This window comes from Gadus macrocephalus, chromosome 9, assembly GCF_031168955.1.
Source record: "Gadus macrocephalus chromosome 9, ASM3116895v1".
Taxonomy (NCBI): domain Eukaryota; kingdom Metazoa; phylum Chordata; class Actinopteri; order Gadiformes; family Gadidae; genus Gadus; species Gadus macrocephalus.
The window spans coordinates 9,678,143-9,698,136 of record NC_082390.1 but is presented as its reverse complement, the minus strand read 5'-3'; the positions used below and the strand labels follow the sequence as shown (position 1 = coordinate 9,698,136).

At 51.0% G+C, this 19,994-nt stretch overlaps 3 protein-coding genes and 1 long non-coding RNA gene across 8 annotated transcripts; 2 read left to right on the top strand and 2 right to left on the bottom strand.

Moving 5' to 3' along the window:
• The first annotated feature begins 291 nt into the window (after nt 1-291).
• On the top strand, nt 292-6,840 carry tigara (TP53 induced glycolysis regulatory phosphatase a). Its single transcript, XM_060061704.1, has 6 exons — nt 292-447; nt 1,118-1,155; nt 1,391-1,512; nt 1,681-1,758; nt 2,023-2,133; nt 3,392-6,840. Exons 1-6 carry the CDS (start codon nt 410-412, stop codon nt 3,785-3,787), a joined length of 783 nt encoding a protein of 260 aa, XP_059917687.1. The 5' UTR covers nt 292-409; the 3' UTR covers nt 3,788-6,840.
• LOC132465037 (uncharacterized) lies at nt 6,269-8,552 on the bottom strand. Of its 2 annotated transcripts, none has more exons than XM_060061709.1 (3): nt 8,204-8,552; nt 7,958-8,046; nt 6,269-7,854 (listed from the first exon to the last, which is right to left on the bottom strand). In XM_060061709.1, exons 1-3 carry the CDS (start codon nt 8,400-8,402, stop codon nt 7,441-7,443), a joined length of 702 nt encoding a protein of 233 aa, XP_059917692.1. In that variant the 5' UTR covers nt 8,403-8,552; the 3' UTR covers nt 6,269-7,440. The 2 variants fall into 2 exon arrangements, with proteins under 2 accessions (XP_059917692.1, XP_059917694.1); XM_060061711.1 differs by having other exon boundaries at nt 6,269-7,848.
• A 24-nt stretch (nt 8,553-8,576) lies between these two features.
• Nucleotides 8,577-18,128, top strand: c9h12orf4 (chromosome 9 C12orf4 homolog). Of its 4 annotated transcripts, XM_060061666.1 has the most exons (15): nt 8,577-8,711; nt 9,333-9,584; nt 9,719-9,907; nt 10,203-10,348; nt 10,605-10,786; nt 11,234-11,333; nt 11,593-11,717; nt 12,039-12,142; nt 12,517-12,714; nt 13,240-13,386; nt 13,553-13,621; nt 13,854-14,056; nt 15,947-16,004; nt 16,194-16,261; nt 16,819-18,128. In XM_060061666.1, exons 3-15 carry the CDS (start codon nt 9,727-9,729, stop codon nt 16,909-16,911), a joined length of 1,674 nt encoding a protein of 557 aa, XP_059917649.1. In that variant the 5' UTR covers nt 8,577-8,711; nt 9,333-9,584; nt 9,719-9,726; the 3' UTR covers nt 16,912-18,128. The 4 variants fall into 4 exon arrangements, with proteins under 4 accessions (XP_059917649.1, XP_059917650.1, XP_059917648.1 ...); XM_060061667.1 differs by lacking the exon at nt 8,577-8,711 and having other exon boundaries at nt 8,735-9,584; nt 9,716-9,907; XM_060061665.1 differs by lacking the exon at nt 8,577-8,711 and having other exon boundaries at nt 8,736-9,584.
• Nucleotides 13,255-13,712, bottom strand: LOC132465051 (uncharacterized). Its single transcript, XR_009527444.1, has 2 exons — nt 13,471-13,712; nt 13,255-13,411 (listed from the first exon to the last, which is right to left on the bottom strand). It is a non-coding gene; the product is annotated as an uncharacterized LOC132465051 (long non-coding RNA).
• Nucleotides 18,129-19,994: the final 1,866 nt, after the last annotated feature.

Here is a 19,994-nt window from a genome sequence, read left to right as displayed (position 1 = left end):
CTCGAGCGCTTGTTCAACGGAAATCAAGATAGACATAACGTAATATAATAAAATATAATATAATAACAACATAAAATAAAACAGCATACGTGTTTTCAGTGGTCTAGATTCCCCCTGCTGAGCTTCACCATGAGGGACCTTTAGGCCTGTGTGGAAAGTGTTTTGGACCTTAGATAAAGGACTTCGTCTAAACTAATATGTTTACACTTCCACTAATACCAATTGTCTGACGTGCTACACTAAACCGTTTGAGGTTTTAGGTCATGTAATGATACCTTAAGGAAATCGTTTTTCAGAGTTCGCCCTTTGTCTCCTTTGGGCCTCCGTAGTCAGAGCGCTGAGCAGCTGCACATGTGACAGTTCAACTGGTGTTCTACACATACACAGCGTTCTCCTCCTCTTCATCACCATGACACTGTTCACCATGGCCTTCACCCTGGTCCGGCAGTAAGTACCGCTGAAGGGTTCATGGTTTCGGGTCAACTTGTTGCAGAGCTTCAGTCGCGCTGCTACCCTAGTTGGATTGTGTGCGGCTAACAAGTCTCCGTTTACTTCACTTCACTTGTGATTTTAATAGTGGACATGGTGCAAGGAACACAATGTTTTGTTTAATAAACAGCGTTCACGTAGTGTCTGTATATTATCTGGAATATTGGGGGAAGTCGCCTATTTATAGACTGCACCAACACGGTCAGTCTGGGTGGAAGCACATCCAAATGTCACAGTTCACAACAAGCCTCCATCTGGCCTTACACTCGACCATTTAGCGTTATCTTTATCACACACACACACGCACACGCACGCGCACACACACACACACACATACACACACACACACACACACACACACACACACACACACACACACACACACACACACACACACACACACACTATCTTTATTTAGTTTAGGATCATTCATACTACTAGGACTATAAGTTGAACAGCTCGTATTATGTACCGCCAGCGATTCGTTGTTTCTCTTCTTCTGACATGTACTTATTGTAAGTCGCTTTGGATCAAAGCGTCTGCTAAATGCCCTCAATGTAAATATCAATATAAAGTTGCTTGTGGGTTTTGTCTAACCAACGTTGTTCTGCTGACTGATTTGTTGCAGCGGGGAAACGCAGTTCAACAAAGACGGCCTCTTACAAGGTACGTAGCCCCCCGGCCAGCAGACCCCCAAAGGTCTGCGTGGTTCCGTGTGGGTCCAACCCGTGTGGTTCTGCGTGGGTCCAACCCGTGTGGTTCTGCGTGGGTCCAACCCGTGTGGTTCCGTGTGGGTCCAACCCGTGTGGTTCTGCGTGGGTCCAACCCGTGTGGTTCTGCGTGGGTCCAACCCGTGTGGTTCTGCGTGGGTCCAACCCGTGTGGTTCCGTGTGTCCCCCAGGGCAGGCCATCGACTCGTGTCTGTCTGAGACCGGTGTCCAGCAGGCGGAGGCGGCGGGCTGTTACCTGAGAGACGTCACCTTCACCAACGTCTTCGTCAGCAGCATGCTGCGGGCCCGTCAGGTGGGATTTATTATAAGATGTTCATTATTTATTATTGAATACTTTTTTTACAAAGTGTCCTCCAGTGTATTAATAACTTGTGCATTGATGTCTGTTTCTGCCCACAACGATGTTTGACGGTTCTTAAACTGTCTAATTAAACTGTTTATTTCCTGTGTGTCCGTTCAGACGGCAGAGGTCATCCTGAAGCACAACAGCAGCGGTGCTGGTCTGGAGATGGTCTGCGACGCTCTACTGAAGGAGAAGGTGCGTTCTGTTCCCCTCTCTGTCCATACACACATGTGGTAGATATCTGGGGATGTGGTTGATGGCTGGTTTCAGCAGCCTCGCCTGTCCCACTCAGGCTGGGTGACTCTGAGGCCACTGAGGCTGCACAGGGTCAAAAACAGCCGTCACAGCACCTGGCAGACCCTGCCCTCTGCGTTGGTGTTCCCCAAAACTCGGGTTAACTGGTTGCATGTTGCGTCAGGCCAGTATGATGAACCCTGACGCAGTGTGGGGTGTGGGCAGAGCTTCGGCGTGGCGGAGGGCCGGCCGGTGGAGGCGTACCGGGCGATGGCGGCGGCGGCTGGTGAGACGACGGTGGACTTCGTGGCACCGGGGGGCGAGAGCGAGCAGCAGGTGAGTGCAGCTGCTGGACTGGTTCGGAACAGGCTTGTTAACAGGCGGCCTCAGTCCTCACGCCCGCACACACGCGCACACGCAGAGAGACAGACCAGTGTAAATCAACACATACCAAGAACATGTTCATTCTACTGCAGTTCTGTATCTTGACCACTAGGGGTCAGCACAGAGTAGTGGCCTCCTCTCCATCTTACGGTAGGTTCTGTGAGAGTGCTGGTCTCTCTCCCCTCTCTCCCCTCTCGGCGAGCCGGAGACACGGGTCCGGGTGCGTGGGTTGAGAGGTTGATCAAAGTACACCTCTTTCTCCCACACAATGTCCGTCACTGGCTTGCGATTAACAAGTCACCTGCTCAATGCTGGTTCTGTGTTGATGTACGTGCTGGGGCAGCCGTGTGGGCGGGGGGTCACCGTGGAGAGCTGCGAACCGGAGCCAACCGGTTGGTTGTTATGTCTTGGTCCATTCGACCCAGTGGTTGGAGGGTGAGTCCTCGAGGATGACCACGCACAACTTCCTTCTGTTGTTTCCATGTCCTGACCTCTTGATTCAGGATGGGAGAGGATAAGAGTGAGGGTTGGGTCTGGAGTAGTCGACCAAACTGGAAATCAGTCATTCAATTGTACTATTGTTTTGAACTCAGCCGTTGGTTAGGCGGTGGTTTTCATGATCGATGAAGCTTAATATTACCTCTGTGGTTTCAGTTTTCAGTTGCTTTTCCCAAAGTCGAAAGCTGAAACTGTGTTTCCCATTACAACACGTGCCTCATGCACCTGCCCTGAACCGCCGGGCTGAGGTCTGCAACGCGCCAGACCTCAACACAAAACCAGAACCACGATTTAATGGTCCGACTTCTGACTCATTGATAATCAGTTTCAGGTGGATGGAAGCTGCTTTTGAGAGGGACTATAAATGGTCAATGGACTGCATTTATGCAGCGCTACTCTAACCAGTAGCCGCTCAAAGCACAATCCTGACACACATTCACACACCGACGGCGGTGTCAGCATGCAAGGCGACAGCCAGCTCGTCAGGAACAGTCAGGGTGAGGTCGGTGTCTTGCTCAGGGACAGCTCGACACTCGATCAATGAGATCGAACTAGGAATCTCCCGGTTACCAGCCGACCCGCTCTACCTCCTGAGCCGCATGCCGGCTCTAAGCCAATGTTTCCAGGCGTGTGGACCTGGCTCCAGTGACCGGTACTGTTGGTGTTTCTCGGTCCTTCTGCTGATGTTGTTGTTCCTGCTCGTCTCCTTTAGGTGACGGAGCGCTTCAGGATGTTTCTAGAATCCATGTTGCGCCGCATTGATGCCGACCACTGGCTCAACCACCCGGAACCGGTCCCCTCCGCATCAGAGCCTCTGGTCTCCCCCCCGGCGGAGGGCCGGGCGGACGAGGGGCTGGGGGCCCTGGGGGCCCCGGGGGTCCACGCCCTGCTGGTGGGTCACGGCGCCTACATCCGCTCGGCCGTGCGCCACCTGCTGCAGGCGCTGGGCTGCTCGCCGCCGCCCGGCGTCGACCACGCCCACATGCTGTCGCTCAGCCCCAACACGGGCCTGTCCCGCTTCGTCCTCACGCTCGCCCGGGACCAGGGAGGGCTCGCCATCAGGGGGGTCCGGGGGGTCTTCGTCCACAGAGCGGACCACCTTAAATAACCATGGGGGTGGGGGAGGAGGGTAGTTGACTACGGAGCAAACCATCTTTAATGATTTGGTTTATTGATGCTGTTGGCATATGAAGAGAATGTCAACCAATGTGACATAATGTGCAAAAGACTGCCTTTAATCCTTCCATAGTGATCACTCAATAGCCTTCTGTTTTATCTGATCTGTAGATGTTAAAAGATAACCAAATCAGTGATGATTTTAGAAACTTATTTTACGTTTTCTGTTCAAATGGTGTGTGTGTGTGTGTGTGTGTGTCAGTCACAGCCGGCCCGCGGCTCCATGCTGGGACACCCTGGTTATTGAATCACATAAATGTGTTCTCTAATGAGTTCCTCCATCTATATCGGTGAGTCTGGGCTATATCGAGAACAGAATGCCGCTGAACTGTTGACTCTGTAGCCAATCAGTTACTTTCATTGTTGTCAATTAACCTTCGGGCTGGAGGCAGACCCATGCTTCACTTCACCCACACCACCTTAGCGCCGATAAGGAAGATGATTCAGAGCAACGTATGACTGATGATGCTGCTCTATACTATAACTGATGAAGAGGATGGGAGGAAGGGCAATGTGAGCACAATACAGTAAACACAAAAAACAACCGTGTCTTCAATCTTTGGGCTTTTTCGCCTGTGAAACCTTTTTTGATCTTATGTCTCAAAATCATCAGTGACCTGTATTTACTTCGAATTATGTTTCTTGGGGTTAACAAGATGAGCTATCAGGTGTTAACAAGTTGTGCTATCAGTCTGCTAACATGCTAACAGACTGGGTGCTAACACTAACATGGGGTTACAAGTTGCATAAGTGAATGCCCGGGCGCAAAGTCTTGTAGAGCGACTGACCTGTTGGTTGGTTCAAGGCCGATAAAGAGATCAATGCAGTTCTTGTTTGAAATACATGTGGATATTTCACGATCAGGCATAACGGCATAAATGTATGGTATCATGCTCAACATGATTTATTTACAATCTAATGATATATTGGTAATATTTGGAACAAAATGATACAATAGTTTACCGGGTAACATCAGTTAGCTCAACTTTCAAAGGTCCCATGGCATGCTACTTTATGGATGCTTATATATAGGTGTTAGTGGGCCCTTAATACAGTATTTGAAGTCGTTCAAGTAATTCAACCTCCGCGGAGGTGGAGCGCCTCGGCAGCGGTCAGCGGGGCTCCGGCGGGAGACAATCGTAGGCAACCTTTCTCCTCCATGTCGTGGTTCGGGTACTTCTGGGAGTCAAAACCAAAGTTCCTTTCCCCAAATTCCTTCTCAACCATAGTTGAGATAACCCCAACTACGAGTCTCGTAGAAATACGAGAGATGTCAGAGAACCCGACGTGTTATGCGCCATAACACCAACAGCAGAATGTCTATCCAAATGACAAAGCAGTGTACAACAGTCATAGCTCATTGTCTCATTGTCGGGCCAAATTCTCTGGGTGGGCAAAGCAGAGAAGGGGAGGTAACTTGGCCCCTTCTGACGATATATAGGGCCAAAATCGAAATGAAACGCCATTTCTAGCTACCGGGGGACCATAGGCAAGGGGGACTCATTATTAATGTTAGAAAACCTCATAAAGTGACATTTTCATGCCACGGGACCTTTAAAGGATCCAACTAAAACATCCCCCCTCATTCCAGGATTCCCTCCAAGCCCCTGCCCCAAAACACACGACTAGCACGCAAGCTTTAGCAACGGGTCCAACGTGCCTTCTGGAAGGCTTTTATTAGGGCAAAATGTAATGATCGGACAGGTTTATTTCAGGCCTGAAACAACCTCAGAGACTGGATGCATGTTGTTATTTTTTTCGTGACAAAAATGCTTCTACAAATAAATGGTCTGCCCTAGACTTAATTTTTTTTTAAGGTGCTTTAAGTCCGATTTTTTTTTTAGGAACAAAGTGTTTATTCGTGCTTTTACAATTATATTTCTAACAACAGCTTTTTCAAAATAACAGACGAAGGAAAAACAACGATATTGTTCGGCAAACAAGAGAAAAACAAAAGTACGCTTCAGGCTTCAAGCTATTTTCTTGACAAGGTTACTAAACCAGTGTTGCACCCTTTCATGGTGGCCAACTAAAATAAGCAATTACAGGCGCCCATCTATCCTTTAGGTTTAAGATGTGCAATGCAACGATACAAGGTTCTCTTGGTTATGGAAACACTGGAATCAATGTTTTTAATTTAATCTGTATTTGTATTGTCTTTTATATGGAACTTTGATTCTGGAAGTATTCATTCAGTCATAAGGAGGAAGGGGGTGAATTTATGGGTTGTTTATTTTTTTTTAACATTGTTCTCTTCTGCTGTCTCTCTTTAGAAACTTTCATGTCTTACCGAGGTTTTGATATCGTAAAAAGTTCAAACTATAAAGAATAATTACCTTACCCTTACCCTTTTGTCATGGGTAATTAATTTACCTGCAAATTCCTTGATGAATGACGAACACAAAGACATAAAAACATCAGATTCAAATATATTTTTAATAAATACTATAGTAGCCTACTGTGTAGCTCTCTGTCTCTGTCTCCAAGATGACGGGCACCTTGCCGCAGGTAACTGGGACCAGAACTCGTGGTCAACTCTTTTTGAGTCCAGACGCCCAAAGCCTGAATCATCTCAGTCCAAACAAACACAGAGTTGTCTGGCTAAAATGTACAACTCTGTGTTGGTTTTAATGGGTTTAACTAACCAATAAACAATCACAAGTCATCAACGGCTTCATAATGATCCCCTCTTACATGCTTGAGCTTTAAGTCTTATTTACATGTTTGATATTTTAACCTCCCAATGCAATATGTAACTATGAGGCTGGCAAACCTTTTATATTTCTAATAAATAGTGAGAAATTATCAATCCATCATCCTTCATTTTTCATTTTTTCTACATTCAAACCCCATGGGGTCTGGAGTTTTGCAAATTACCAAACCAATCTAGAGCCAAGTCGAGGTCAACATAACCAGTAGTCCGTCTTGTAATTGCACAAATAAAGACTTTCCATTTCAGGCAAATAAAACACAACAAAAAAACAATTTAGCATCCGTGATTAAACATTTGCGTAATTTCTAACCGTTTACATATTTCTAAAACGCAGTGCCAGGTAGCCTACTGGATGCTGACTCAGTTAACATTTAACTTTGTAGGTGAAAGGACATGAGGTTAAAACACTGTTTTGCAGAGTCACCCTGGGCCTTCAGGAGCAGCTCCTAGACCCATGGGGACCATTAGGACGGACCCCATGAGGACGTCAGGATCAGGAACCACGTTCTCCATAATTAGTGACTCAACCCTCCATTATTAAACTCTCTCTGACTCCATGGTTCCTATCAAACATTTCAAAGTGCTTCAATCTTTATATGGGGCATGAATCCACGGGAATCCGAGAAGGAGCGCGACGGGCCGTCTGAACAGGTTCGGACCGGTTCGGTTCAGATCTTTGGTCGGATCACTCTGGTTATGACACCGGTTTGATGTTTAGATGTTCCCCGTTCCAAAGACCAACGCATTGAGCGTTGAGTTGATCTGTCAGTCCATGAAACGCCTCAACACGTCAGGGTGTTTCAGCGTCAGTCTGGTCGGTCGGTCGGTCGGTCTAGACCTCGTCCTGGTCCAGGCCTAATCCTGGTCCAGGCCTAGTCGTGGTCGGCCCGCTCCGCGATGCTGGTCTTGATGGGACTGATCGGGCGGACGGAATGCAACACCTTGAGGGGGTCGTCGCAGGAGGTGATGGTCTCCTTGGACACGGCGCCCGCCTGGTCCTGCTCCGAAACCTCCGGGTCCTGGGGCCCGTGGGCCGGGTTCCCAGGATGGGACTCGGACCGCAGCGGGTCGGAGGGGTTCACCCGGTCGGACCTCAGCGGGACGGAGGGGTTCACCCGGTCGGCCCGCCTCCGTCTACTCAGCAGGTGGCGCACTGGGAGATTCCTCCGCGGGGAAGAGGAGAGTGAAGGTGATACCTGATTGGTTCTCCAGGCCGGGCCGCTCCGGGACCCGAGGACGAACCAGAGGTCCCCGAGCAGACACGCCACCCCGGCTCCATCCTGAGTCTCATGGGGGGTGGAGAAGGGAAGATCAGCATAAACTCATTGTTTTATTTGCAGTTTTATTTAAGGAGGTACAGGATTCAGTTCACATGTGACCTGAACTCACCGGGTTCTGTTGATCTCTGTAATGTTCCTCACATAAAATCTGTTTGCGCCTCAAATCAAATATTGACACAAAGTTGGTCGTCTCTTGTCCTGTGATGGGAAGAGGGGGGCGGGTGCGAGTTAACATTCGAGTTAATTAAAAGGAGATTAAATTGACTCATAACATAACTCAAAACGATCCCCAGCAGTCATTGATTGAGTTAGGCAATTTTTTTTATAACTTAATAAAATTCTCTAATAACCTTACCCATATCGTTGCGATGGACGCTTCTCCTGCGGGTCAGCTTGAGGGGGAACCGCCTCGTAGCGACATAACTCTCGGCTCTCTTCCCCCGGCCGGACCCACGCCGCTCGGCCGCTGCCTTCTCCCGCAGCGCCGCGGGGGAAACCAGCGGGACGTGTAGGAGCACCGCGGCCAGGACCAGAGTGAGGAGGACGGGCTGCATGGTCGGAGGGCAGACGGTGGTTGGCTGGAGGTCTCGGTCCTAACGCTGCTGGCGGACCCACTGCACTACTGCAGGAGGACAGGGTCCAAGAGGTCTATTTAAACACGGGTCGATAAACCGGCTCACTCATTTACCAAACTGGAGGACTACCTGTCTTTCAGAAGCTGCCGCTGGCGTATCTGGGATGCCAGGGGCCGGGGTCAGAGGTCCGAGCCGCGGGAGGTCGGTGGATGTGCAGGAAGCCTGCAGGTTGTCTGGGAGGGGGGCTCAGGTGCACAGGGCCATATAGTAGGCCTGCTGAGATGAGAGGTTGACAGCATCCAGATATTAAATAGGCTACTTAAATAGGCCTACACGTAATGTTAGAAAATAAACCAGAAAACTGTCTGTATCGTCTCCAAAGACACACTCTCATAACATTGTAATATGCTATGGTTTATTTATATTTAAAAGACAAATATTAAAAAAAACATTTGTACACTACAGTTCCCAAAGTAATAAAGAAAAAAGAAACATAAATAATCCTACAAAGTATAATTTAGAAAATAATAAGAAATAATTCACCAATTAGTTGTTGGCTACTTATTTGAGTATTCAATAAGGATTCTAGTGCTATAGAAAGCGGTTTGTTTTTCACCTTAAAGTTAGAATAGGTTCTCTGTCTTCGTCTTTCATTGGTGTTTGCTTCTTTATAGTTAAATATAGTTATTAAATAGTTATGCATAGGCTACAGGGCTTGTTTAACACCTGATTATAGCAAATGGCTTATTTTGATAGTTAAAATACAATTAATGAAAACTAATAGTAATTAAATTAAGAACTTCATCTTTTGTTTTTTACCTTTCTGATGTGTTTTCTGTAATAATCGGTTGCCTTTTATAATATAATATTAAAACCCTGGAGGTAGTAATGCTGATGTGTTACCGACAGAGGGAGACACACTCCAACACTGTTGGAAACCGGAAGTAAACACTTTTCGTCAGTACCGGTTTAGTGTTTTGCTGAAATCTTATCGTGAAGCAACAATCCCGACATGTTCAAGTGGCCGAGACCTTTTAAATGAATGCAAACATCTAATTTGGAGTAAATTGAGGCTGGGCTGAAACGTACTGCGCTTCATAAACGGCGGTCACCTGACCGCGGGTCAGCTGACCTCAAAGTCCGCCTGGTTCCTCTCTGCAGGTAATGTTGATGTCGTCTTTTTGTTCCGTCCGCAATGAGATGAGATATTAATCTGGCCGAATATGTATTCATGCCTAAGCTCTGCGTGGTTGGTCCTCAACCAACCGCTGTCTGCATCTGACTGTGACCAGCAGACCCGACCATGAAGAAGAACAAGGCCAAGGCGAGCGGGGCGGTGGAGCGGGACCTTGTGTTTGGGTTCAAGGCGGGCCAGCACCAGTGTGAGCTGAAGGTTCCTCTCCAGTTCCCCGTGAAGGACAACGTCAGCGACCTGCATGGCCGCCTGATGCTGCTGCACAAGATCCCCTGCTTCGTGGAGGACGGTGAGGCCCGGCTCTGTTTACTGAGGACAGAACTGTGTTGAACGGACTGCATTAATACAGTGCTTTTCTAACCAGTGGCCCCTCAAAGCGCTCTACAATATTACCACACATTCACCCATTCATGCACCCATTCACAAACCGACGGCGGTGTCAACTACGAACCCCCTGCATTGTGAGGTAGAACTCGGGCCGTCTGGGTGGAGGTCCACCAAAAGAGATCCATCTGATCTGCTTTGTGGTCTTAGTGTGACCGCCGTGTCCTCTCTCCTCTCTCCTCTCTCCTCTCCTCTCCTAGAGCTCAGGAGTTCGCTGTCGTCCTTCGTGGAGACAAACAGCATCCGGGACTACGACCGGGAGGCAGAGCTAGCCCTGAGTCGACTGAGCTCCGGGGACACTGACATCAACGGCCTCACCAGCGCCTGGGCCAAGGCCTACGCCGAGGTGGGTACCGCCGCGTACCGCAGCCCCCCCTCCCCCTTCATGGAGCCGCCGGATCAGTTACTGTAGGAGCCGGCGTTTAGGGACTCCATTAGACGTGTATACTGCCAGGCTAATGGAGGTTTGTGGGTTTGTACCGGTCTGTGTGTTTATGTGTGCATGTGCGTGTGCATGGCTTTGTGTGTGTTCATGTGTGCGTGCGTGTGTGTGTATGTGCCCCCGTGTGTGTGTGTGTGTGTGTGTGTGTTTGTGCGTGCAGACGTCCCTGGAGCACGCGCGCCCCGAGGAGGCCAGCTGGGACGAGGACTTTGCGGAGGTGTACCACGAGCTGATCCACTCGCCCGCCTCGGAGACGCTGCTCAACCTGGAGCACAACTACTGCCTCAGCATCGCCGAGCTCATCGGGGAGAGGGACATGGAGCTGAAGCAGCTGCAGGAGAGGTGAGGGAACCCTCACAGCTCACCCCTCATCACCCTCACAGCTCACCCCTTCATCATCCTAAGAGCTCACCCCTCATTATCCTCAAAGCTCACCACTTCATCACCCTCACAGCTCACCACTTCATCACCCTCACAGCTCACCCCTTCACCACCCTCACAGCTCACCCCTCACCACCGTCACAGCTCACCCCTCATCACCCTCACAGCTCACCCCTCATCACCCTCACAGCTCACCCCTTCATCACCCTGAGAGCTCACCCCTTCCTCAAGAGTGTTAGTAGTTAACAGACCTCACCCCTTCATCAGGAGGGTTAGTCCACCCTGAGACCTGTGTGGGTGGATGTGTGTATTTTGAGAGGCCACAGGTTAGAGAAGCGCTAAATGAATGCAGAGTGTAACACCCTGCTCTGTGTAACACCTCTCTCTGTCCCTCTCTCTGTGGTCCAGACAGGCCTCAGAGATGACTAGTGTGATGCAGGAGCTGGGAAACACTCTGAGCGACCAGGACGTCAACACCGTCGCCTCGCAGCACTTTGAAGCTCGGCAGGTCAGTCTGGGGTTCCTGAGCCTTTCTGAGCGTCTGAGTTTACCTCTGTTCTCTTCCCCCTGTCTCCGTGCGTTGACCTCTGACCCCGTGCGTTGACCTCTGACCCCGTGCGTTGACCTCTGACCCTGTACGTTGACCTCTGAGCCCGTGCGTTGACCTCTGACCCCGTGTGTTGACCTCTGACCCTGTGCGTTCACCTCTGACCCCGTGTGCCGACCCCTGACCCCATGCGTTGACCTCTGACCCCGTGCGTGTCCAGGTGCTGGAGAACCGCTGGGCCAGCGAGCTGAAGCACATGTCAGAGATCCAGAAGAAGGAGTACCAGGAGTGGGTCATCAAGCTGCACCGCGACCTGCAGAGGGCCTCCAACAGCAGCAAGATCAAGTAGGTCTGGGGGAGACAGGGGAGAGACAGACTGAGGGGGAGACAGGGGGATACAACTGAGGGGGAGACAGGGGAGAGACAGACTGAGGGGGAGACAGGGGGATACAACTGAGAAGGGAGACCGACTGAGGGGGAGACAGACTGAGAGGGGACTGGGAGACTGGGGATCGTGGGAGAGAGAGGCATACCGTTGGAGAGAAACTGAGAACGTAAGAGGGAGAGACGAGAGAGATAAGAGAGTTACGGTGTTTCCCTTGGCGTCCATTATGAAGCGGCCTTCTTCCTGTCTGTCTGTCTGTCTGTCTGTCTGTCCGTCCTCAGTGAGGAGATCATGATGCAGCCCAGCCAGATGGAGGACTCTGAGGCCGGGGCGCGTCTGTACGAAGAGCAGCCTCTTCTGGAGGAGAGCTTCACCATCCACCTAGGTACCGCTGTCACATGACCACCTAGGTACCACTGTCACATGACCACCTAGGTACCGCTGTCACATGACCACCTAGGTACCGCTGTCACATGACCACCTAGGTACCGCTGTCACATGACCACCTAGGTACCGCTGTCACATGACCACCTAGGTACCACCTGACCACCTAGGTACCGCCTGTCACATGACCACCTAGGTACATTCCTGCCTCCCAATGCACCTCCCTGTTCTTACACCAACCTGTCGTACCTGTTCAGAACACCGACTTCCCTACGTTCACTATGTCCACTCTTTCTTTCTCCTACCTTATGCGTGTGTGTAACTAGTGTGCGTAACGTATGTGCATTGTGTACCCCCCCCCCCCCCCCCCCCCAGGAGCCCAGCTGAAGACGATGCACAACCTCCGTCTTCTGCGCGCTGACGTCCTGGACTTCTGTAAGCACGGGCGCCACGGCCGGGGCGGGGCCAAGCTGCGGCGGCTGCAGACGGCGCTGTCGCTGTACTCCTCCTCGCTGTGCGGCCTGGTGCTGCTGGTCGACAACAGGGTCAACTCCTACAGCGGCATCAAGAGAGGTCAGAGGTCACCGGGGTCAGGGGGAGGAGGACCTTTGCTTCATCGTGGGAGTTTGAAAACTGGAGTCACAACGACTTACACGTTGTCCTTGTGGGTGGGGTAAATCCTTCTGGGTGGGGTTAGTCCTCGTGGGTGGGGTTAGTCCTCGTGGGTGGGGTTAGTCCTCGTGGGTGGGGTTAGTCCTCGTGGGTGGGGTTAGTCCTCGTGGGTGGGGTTAGTCCTCGTGGGTGGGGTTAGTCCTCGTGGGTGGGGTTAGTCCTTGTAGGTGGGGTTAGTCCTCTTGGGTGGGGTTAGTCCTCGTGGGTGGGGTTAATCCTCTTGGGTGGGGTTAGTCCTCGTGGTTGGGGTTAGTCCTTTTGGGTGGAATTAGTCCTCTTGGGTGGGGTTAGTCCTCTTGGGTGGGGTTAGTCCTTGTGGGTTGGGTGAGTCCTCTTGGGTAGGGGTTAGTCCTTGTGGGTGGGGTTATTCCTTCTGTGTGGGGTTAGTCCTTCTGGGTGGTGTTAATCCTCGTGGTTCCTCCCCAGACTTCGCCACGGTGGCGGTGGAGTGCACAGACTTCCACTTCCCTCGGGTGGAGGAGCAGCTGGAGGTGGTGCAGCAGGTGGCGCTGTACGCCCGCGCCCAGCGCAGCAGCAAGCAGAGGGAAAACCCAGGTGGAAACACCACCGCTAGTAACACCACCTCTTGTAACACCCACTCTACTCTGTAGTAACACCACCTCTTGTAACACCCACTCTACTCTGTAGTAACACCACCTCTCCTCTGTAGTGACACCCCCTCTAGCAACACCACCTCTTCTCTACACTCTATGCTGATGTGTCCTTCTTCTCCTGTTAGAGGTCAAGAGGAACGGCGCCGAGGACAAGAACAAACATCTGGAGCGGAACCCGTCCAACATCGTACCAGGTGGAACACCCACCTTAATTATCATTAATTAATCACAGAGCAGAGGGCCACAAACACTGCCCACCAAGGGCAGTACAGGAACAAGACATAACATGTCTCTCTCTCTCTCTCTCTCTCTCTCTCTCTCTCTCTCTCTCTCTCTCTCTCTCTCTCTCTCTCTCTCTCTCTCTCTCTCTCTCTCTCTCTCTCTCTCTCTCTCTCTCTCTCTCTCTCTCCCCCTCCCCCTCCCCAGGTGAGTTCTACATCTCCCGCCACTCCAACCTGTCGGAGGTGCACGTGGTGTTCCACCTGTGTGTGGACGACCACGTGCGCCTGGGCAACATCACGGCCCGGGACCCCGCCATCATGGGCCTGAGGAACCTTCTGAAGGTCTGCTGCACCCACGACATCACCACCATCACCATCCCCCTGCTGCTGGCCCACAGCATGTCAGAGGTACACACACACACACACACACACACCATCCCCCTGCTGCTGGCCCACAGCATGTCAGAGGTACACACACACACACACACACACCATCCCCCTGCTGCTGGCCCACAGCATGTCAGAGGTACACACACACACACACACACACACACACACATCATGTCAGAGGTACACACACAACCACACACACACACCATCCCCCTGCTGCTGGCCCACAGCATGTCAGAGGTACACACACACACAACCACACACACACACATCATGTCAGAGGTACACACACAACCACACACACCATGTCAGAGGTACACACACACACACACCATCCCCTTGCTGCTGGCCCACAGCATGTCAGAGGTACACACACACACACACACACACACCATCCCCCTGCTGCTGGCCCACAGCATGTCAGAGGTACACACACACACACACACACACACACACACACACACACACACACACACACACACACACACACACACACACACACACACACACACACACACACACACACACACACACACACACACACACACACACACCATGTCAGAGGCACACACACACTCACACTCACACACGCGTGTGTATGTGAACGAGATGTGTTCACATATTTGAACGGGTTCCATACTGTAGCTGGTTCAGACCGCAGGGGGGAGAGTGTAGCTGGTCAGAGCAGACCCACGCTGCAGCAGACACCGAGCCGTGGTCAGATGTATTCCTGGGGGTTGGAGGACTGCTGAGCGACGGAGGACATGTTGGACTACGCCAGCTCCTCCCCCCCCCGGCTGGTGAGGAGGACGAAGGGCTTGGTCGGTTCAGCGCATCTTCATCGTAGCGAGAGGAGAGCTCCTCTGGCAGCGAGCCCCAGCGCCAGACGTGGCGGGGCAGGGCAGGGAGGTAGAGAGAGGACTGGGAAGAGAAGGAAAAAAAACAAACCGCTGCACCACACAGACCCGTCTGCGGTCTAATGTGACGTTGGTATGGCCTCCACCTAGTGCCAACCTACCCATCCCTGAGGCAAAGAGGACAGATCTGCACTAGGTGCAGCCTACCGGTCCCAGGAAGGAGAGATTTGTGTTCCGTCTTGTTCACATTAACGGTTACATTCAGGTTATTTAGCAGACGCTTCCAAAGTGATTTACAATAAGTGGATTTGTCAAAAGAAAGAGAAACAACAATACATCTCTGTCGGAGCAGTAAGGATGTTCATAGAATCAAGTGCCAAGCAGTAACGATCACTAGGTTAACCCGTTCCCCGTATACAACAAAGATTAAGCTAGGATAAGACGCTACACAATGCTGGGTACTATTATTAAGTTAGAGGACGTACAACATAAGGTTTCTTCCTTTAGCGTTCCTTTGCCCTTTAGAGTGTTAAAGGTTTGGTGGGGGGGGGGGGAGGGGGGGGGGGGGGGGGGGGGGGGGGGTATAGTGTGAGGCCCTTTGAGACTAACTGTGATTAAGGGCTATACTAATAACATCGACCTGACTGGACATTTTTACATGGAGAGACCAGAGTGTGGTCTCCCTGGCTACAGGTTTGAGAGGAACCCGTTTCTAGTCGTCAGTGTATCCCAGTGGAAGTGAGAGGAGCCTTTTTGGGCGGCGGTGGTAGAACTTCAGGAAGCTCCAGCTGGAGGTTGTGGTGAGTACCACGTTGACAACACTGGAAACTGTCATTAAGTGGTCAGGTGGTGTGCTGTGCCCCGATTGGTTGACGTGGTCAGGAAGTAGAAAATGCCAAGGAATCTCAGGAAACAGCTGGCAGACAGAGTGAAAACAAACTCCTACCCTGTCTGCTAGACCGGAGTCAACAATTGAGCAACACAAACCACATGGGGACCTGATTGAGATGTTTTCTGATCTTCTCCTCTTCTCCTCCTACTTGCTATGCAGGAGATGACCATCCCATGGTGTCTGAAGAGAGCCGAGTTGGTCTTCAAGTGTGTCAAAGGTGAAGAGAAAAAAAACCTTGTAATATTACCACCACACGACAACACATTAACACGCCATAGCACCAACACTGCTGCCGTAGTAAAGGAAGTCTTATGTTAAGTTCTCTAACTTTATTGAGGCTACTTGGGCAGGGCTGAGAAATAATGGTTCTCAACCCTGCTTGTAATCCTCCTGTCTCCGCCCGCAGGCTTCATGATGGAGATGGTCTCGTGGGACGGTGGGATCTCCCGCACCGTCCAGTTCCTGGTGCCCCAGGTGAGTGGCCCTCACCTGGAAGCCCTGAGTCTAAACCGGGACGTCTACCGTCTGGTTTGACAATGTGTCAGGATAGTCACCCTGATCCTAGCTGGTCACGAGACTAGGCTCATGGTCGTCACAGCCTCTCAGCGTTTGCAGGGCTGCGGCGCTGCATCGATGCCACACTCAGCCGCCACGCATTCCCCAAGGTAACCGATCACCGCTCGGCCTCAAAGGCCGGGGTAGAGGGTCGGAGGTCATCACCACAACAGGACGTCTCCTGAACCACAACACCGGATTAAAATCCACTCTCTGGTCATCGTTTTGGAAGCAGGAAACCAAAAGACTCCGCTTGAGAAGGGCCCTACTGACAGGGGTGGGGGAGCTGTGAGGTTATTGAATATTGAAGGGGAAGTATTTAAACGACTGAATTAGGATTAAAGTTGTTCAAAGGCTGGCATTTTGTGTGCCTGCTTTCCCATATCTTCTGCGTCTGCGAGGTGTTTCTGTGGTTCTGTGTTTTTGGAGATGTGATGGCCTCTCACCCGCAGCCTCTCTCCTTCTGTTGTCCACAGACCATCTCTGATGAGATGTTCTACCAGCTCAGCAACATGCTGCCTCAGATCTTCAGAGTGTCCTCCCCCCTGACGCTCACCTCCAAGCACTGAGGAACCAACAATCCCCGGAGGAACCACCACCCAACACCACCTCTGGAGGAACCACCACCCAGCACCAGCTCTAGAGGAACCACCACCCAACACCACCTCTGGAGGAATCACCACCCAGCACCACCTCTAGAGGAACCACCACCCAACACCACCTCTGGAGGAATCACCACCCAACGCCACCTATAGAGGAACCAAAACCCAACACCACCTCGAGAGGAACCAACACCACCTCTAGAGGAACCAACACCCAACACCACCTCTGGAGGAACCACCACCCAACACCACCTCTAGAGGAACCAACGCCACCTCTAGAGGAATCACCACCCCTAGAGGAACCTCCACCCAACACCACCTCGAGAGGAACCATAATCCTGGTGGAACCACCACCCAACACCACACACGGCCTTGCGTGCGCTAAAGGTCTTATTCTATCTCTAGTCCAGACTTCACAGGTCTGGCTCCTGGCACTCGGTGGTCAATCAAAATGTGGGACGTGCCCCGGAGAGGAACCGACCAGTCATCCAGCACCGCCGGGGGAACAAGATCCGCCCCTCTGGGGACCAATTAGCACAGAGAACCAGACTCTCGCCACCGGGGGGATATCAGCGGTCAGCGAGGCGTGGAGGAGGGGGAGAGATCTGTGTGGATTGTCAGTGTCAGTCCTGATGTTTCAGTGGTCAGAGAGAAGGGGGGGATCTGTGTGGATCGTCAGAATCAGTCCTGATGTTTCAGTGGTCAGAGAGGAGGGGGAGGTTCTGTGTGGGGCTCCAGAGCCTGTCCTGATGTTTCAGGACCTACAAAAAAAAAACAGTAAATGCAATTACAATTATTTAAAAACATATGAGACGGAATGTTTCCCGAACAGTTTTCATGACAGTGGTGACTCATTATCTCTGATAAACATTCATAGATTGTATGTAAGCTGCCCATGGCACAAGGCTTGTGTGTGATGTGTTTTCTCTTGCATCATTTTTAATTCAAAGGTATTTAATGTGATTGTGACATCTTCTGTGAACTTGACATGTGTTGTGTTTGTTGGAGCGTTAACCAATCCAATCCTAATCCAATGTTGTTATGCTCCTGGAACAGACGTGTTCGTTAATATCTGGTCCAGAACTGTGAATTCTCTGATCAGGGTTTGAGAACACATCTCCTCTGTCCCGCTCATAAACTCGCCCCCCTGCAGTGTTTTGAATAAATTTGTCGCTTGGATTGCCGTTGCTGGGTGCCGTAATGACCTTTATGTCAATCATTCATAGAGCGTGCCTCACAGCACCAGCATTATGTTGCTTTGACTGGTTTACGATGAAAAATGTTGTTTAGTTTTACTGTCGGGCGTCGGTGGTGGTAATGGAGGGTTTGGAGTGGCACCTTAAATCTCTTTTTAAATGAGTTTCCTTCTACTTTGAAACATGGACGAGCTGAGGGCGTCGGGTGTTGGAGGCTAACCTCCTGGGGGACTTTTACTTTGAAAACAGGCTTTCTCAATGCTGGCCTCTCTAATAGTTGTTGTTGAGTGCAGCTTGGTGGGCGATCGATCCTCCAGCAGACCCCTGGCCTACAGTCTTTGAATAAATAAATACAGGCCTCTGATTTGATTTCAGGCCTCCTGATTGGACACAGAAGATTTCAGTTCTGCTGATTTCATGTGGAGAAGATAAGACTCGTGTCTAATGGAGATATTCTGGTTAACCACACAGATGAACCATCTGAAGATAATCCCACATGGCAGAGCGGTCTCTGGAGGGGTCCGTCGCGGATCAGACCTATTAGGAAGGACCTGGTCCAGAACCAGAACTAAGGGGGGGAGAAACGATTCATCCAGGGGGAAACTGATTCCATTGGAATGCGCGTCACCTGGGAAACACGATTCAGACTGATCTCCAATCTACAACCAGGGAAGAGCCTGTTGATGATCACCAGAGACCAGGAGCAACTGAGAGGAAAACTGATCCCAAATCGGCAACTAATGAAGACCATCAGTGATGGACCATCAATAGTGTAGTGATGGACCATCAGAGGACTAGACTAGTGATGGACCATCAGAGGACTACACTAGTGATGGTCCATCACTAGTGTAATGATGGACCATCAATAGACTAGTGATGGACCATCAGAGGACTAGACTAGTGATGGACCATCAATAGACTAGTGATGGACCATCAGAGGACTACACTAGTGATGGACCATCAGAGGACTAGACTAGTGATGGACCATCAATAGACTAGTGATGGACCATCAGAGGACTACACTAGTGATGGACCATCAATAGTGTAGTGATGGACCATCAATAGTGTAGTGATGGACCATCAATAGATTAATGATGGACCATCGATAGAGTAGTGATAGCATCCATCCCCATTACACATTATGCAGAAGCCTAGAGACAAGTCCGCCCGTTGTTTACAGTCGGTTGTCCTCAGAGTTCCCACATGCACCAGCTGTTTTTCTCAGGAACCGTCACAGGTCTAGACGGCAGGGCCTCACAAGACGCTTCCGGTGTCCATGTGAACACCGCCCTCTGGTCTGTCACTATCCTCTGGTCCCAGACACCACCCTCTGGTGTGACACTATCCTCTGGTCCCGGACAACACCCTGTGGTCTCCTACACCGCTCTCTGGTCTCCTACACCACCCTAGACCAACCTCTGCTCTCAGACGCCACCCTCTGGTCTGACACCACCGTCTGTTCTCATACACCACCATCTGGTCTCATACACCACCCTCTGGTCTCAGACACCACCCTCTGGTTTCAGACACCGCCCCCTGGTCTCATACACCACCCTCTGGTCTGACACCACCCTCTGGTCCCAGACACCACCCTCTGTTCTCATACACCACCCTCTGGTCTCAAACACCACCCTCTGGTCTCCTAGACCACCCTCTGGTCTCAGACACCACCTTCAGGTCTGTCACCACCCTCCACTCCCTGGGCGACCCTCTCATGGCTCTGCCTCAGGTCAGCGGTTCCTCAAACATAATCATGACGATATTAAACACACACTTAAAGGTTCGAATACGAATATACCGTAAAGTCACGTTTAACACATCCGGTGTTGTTTCCACATGGTAAACCACGGAGAC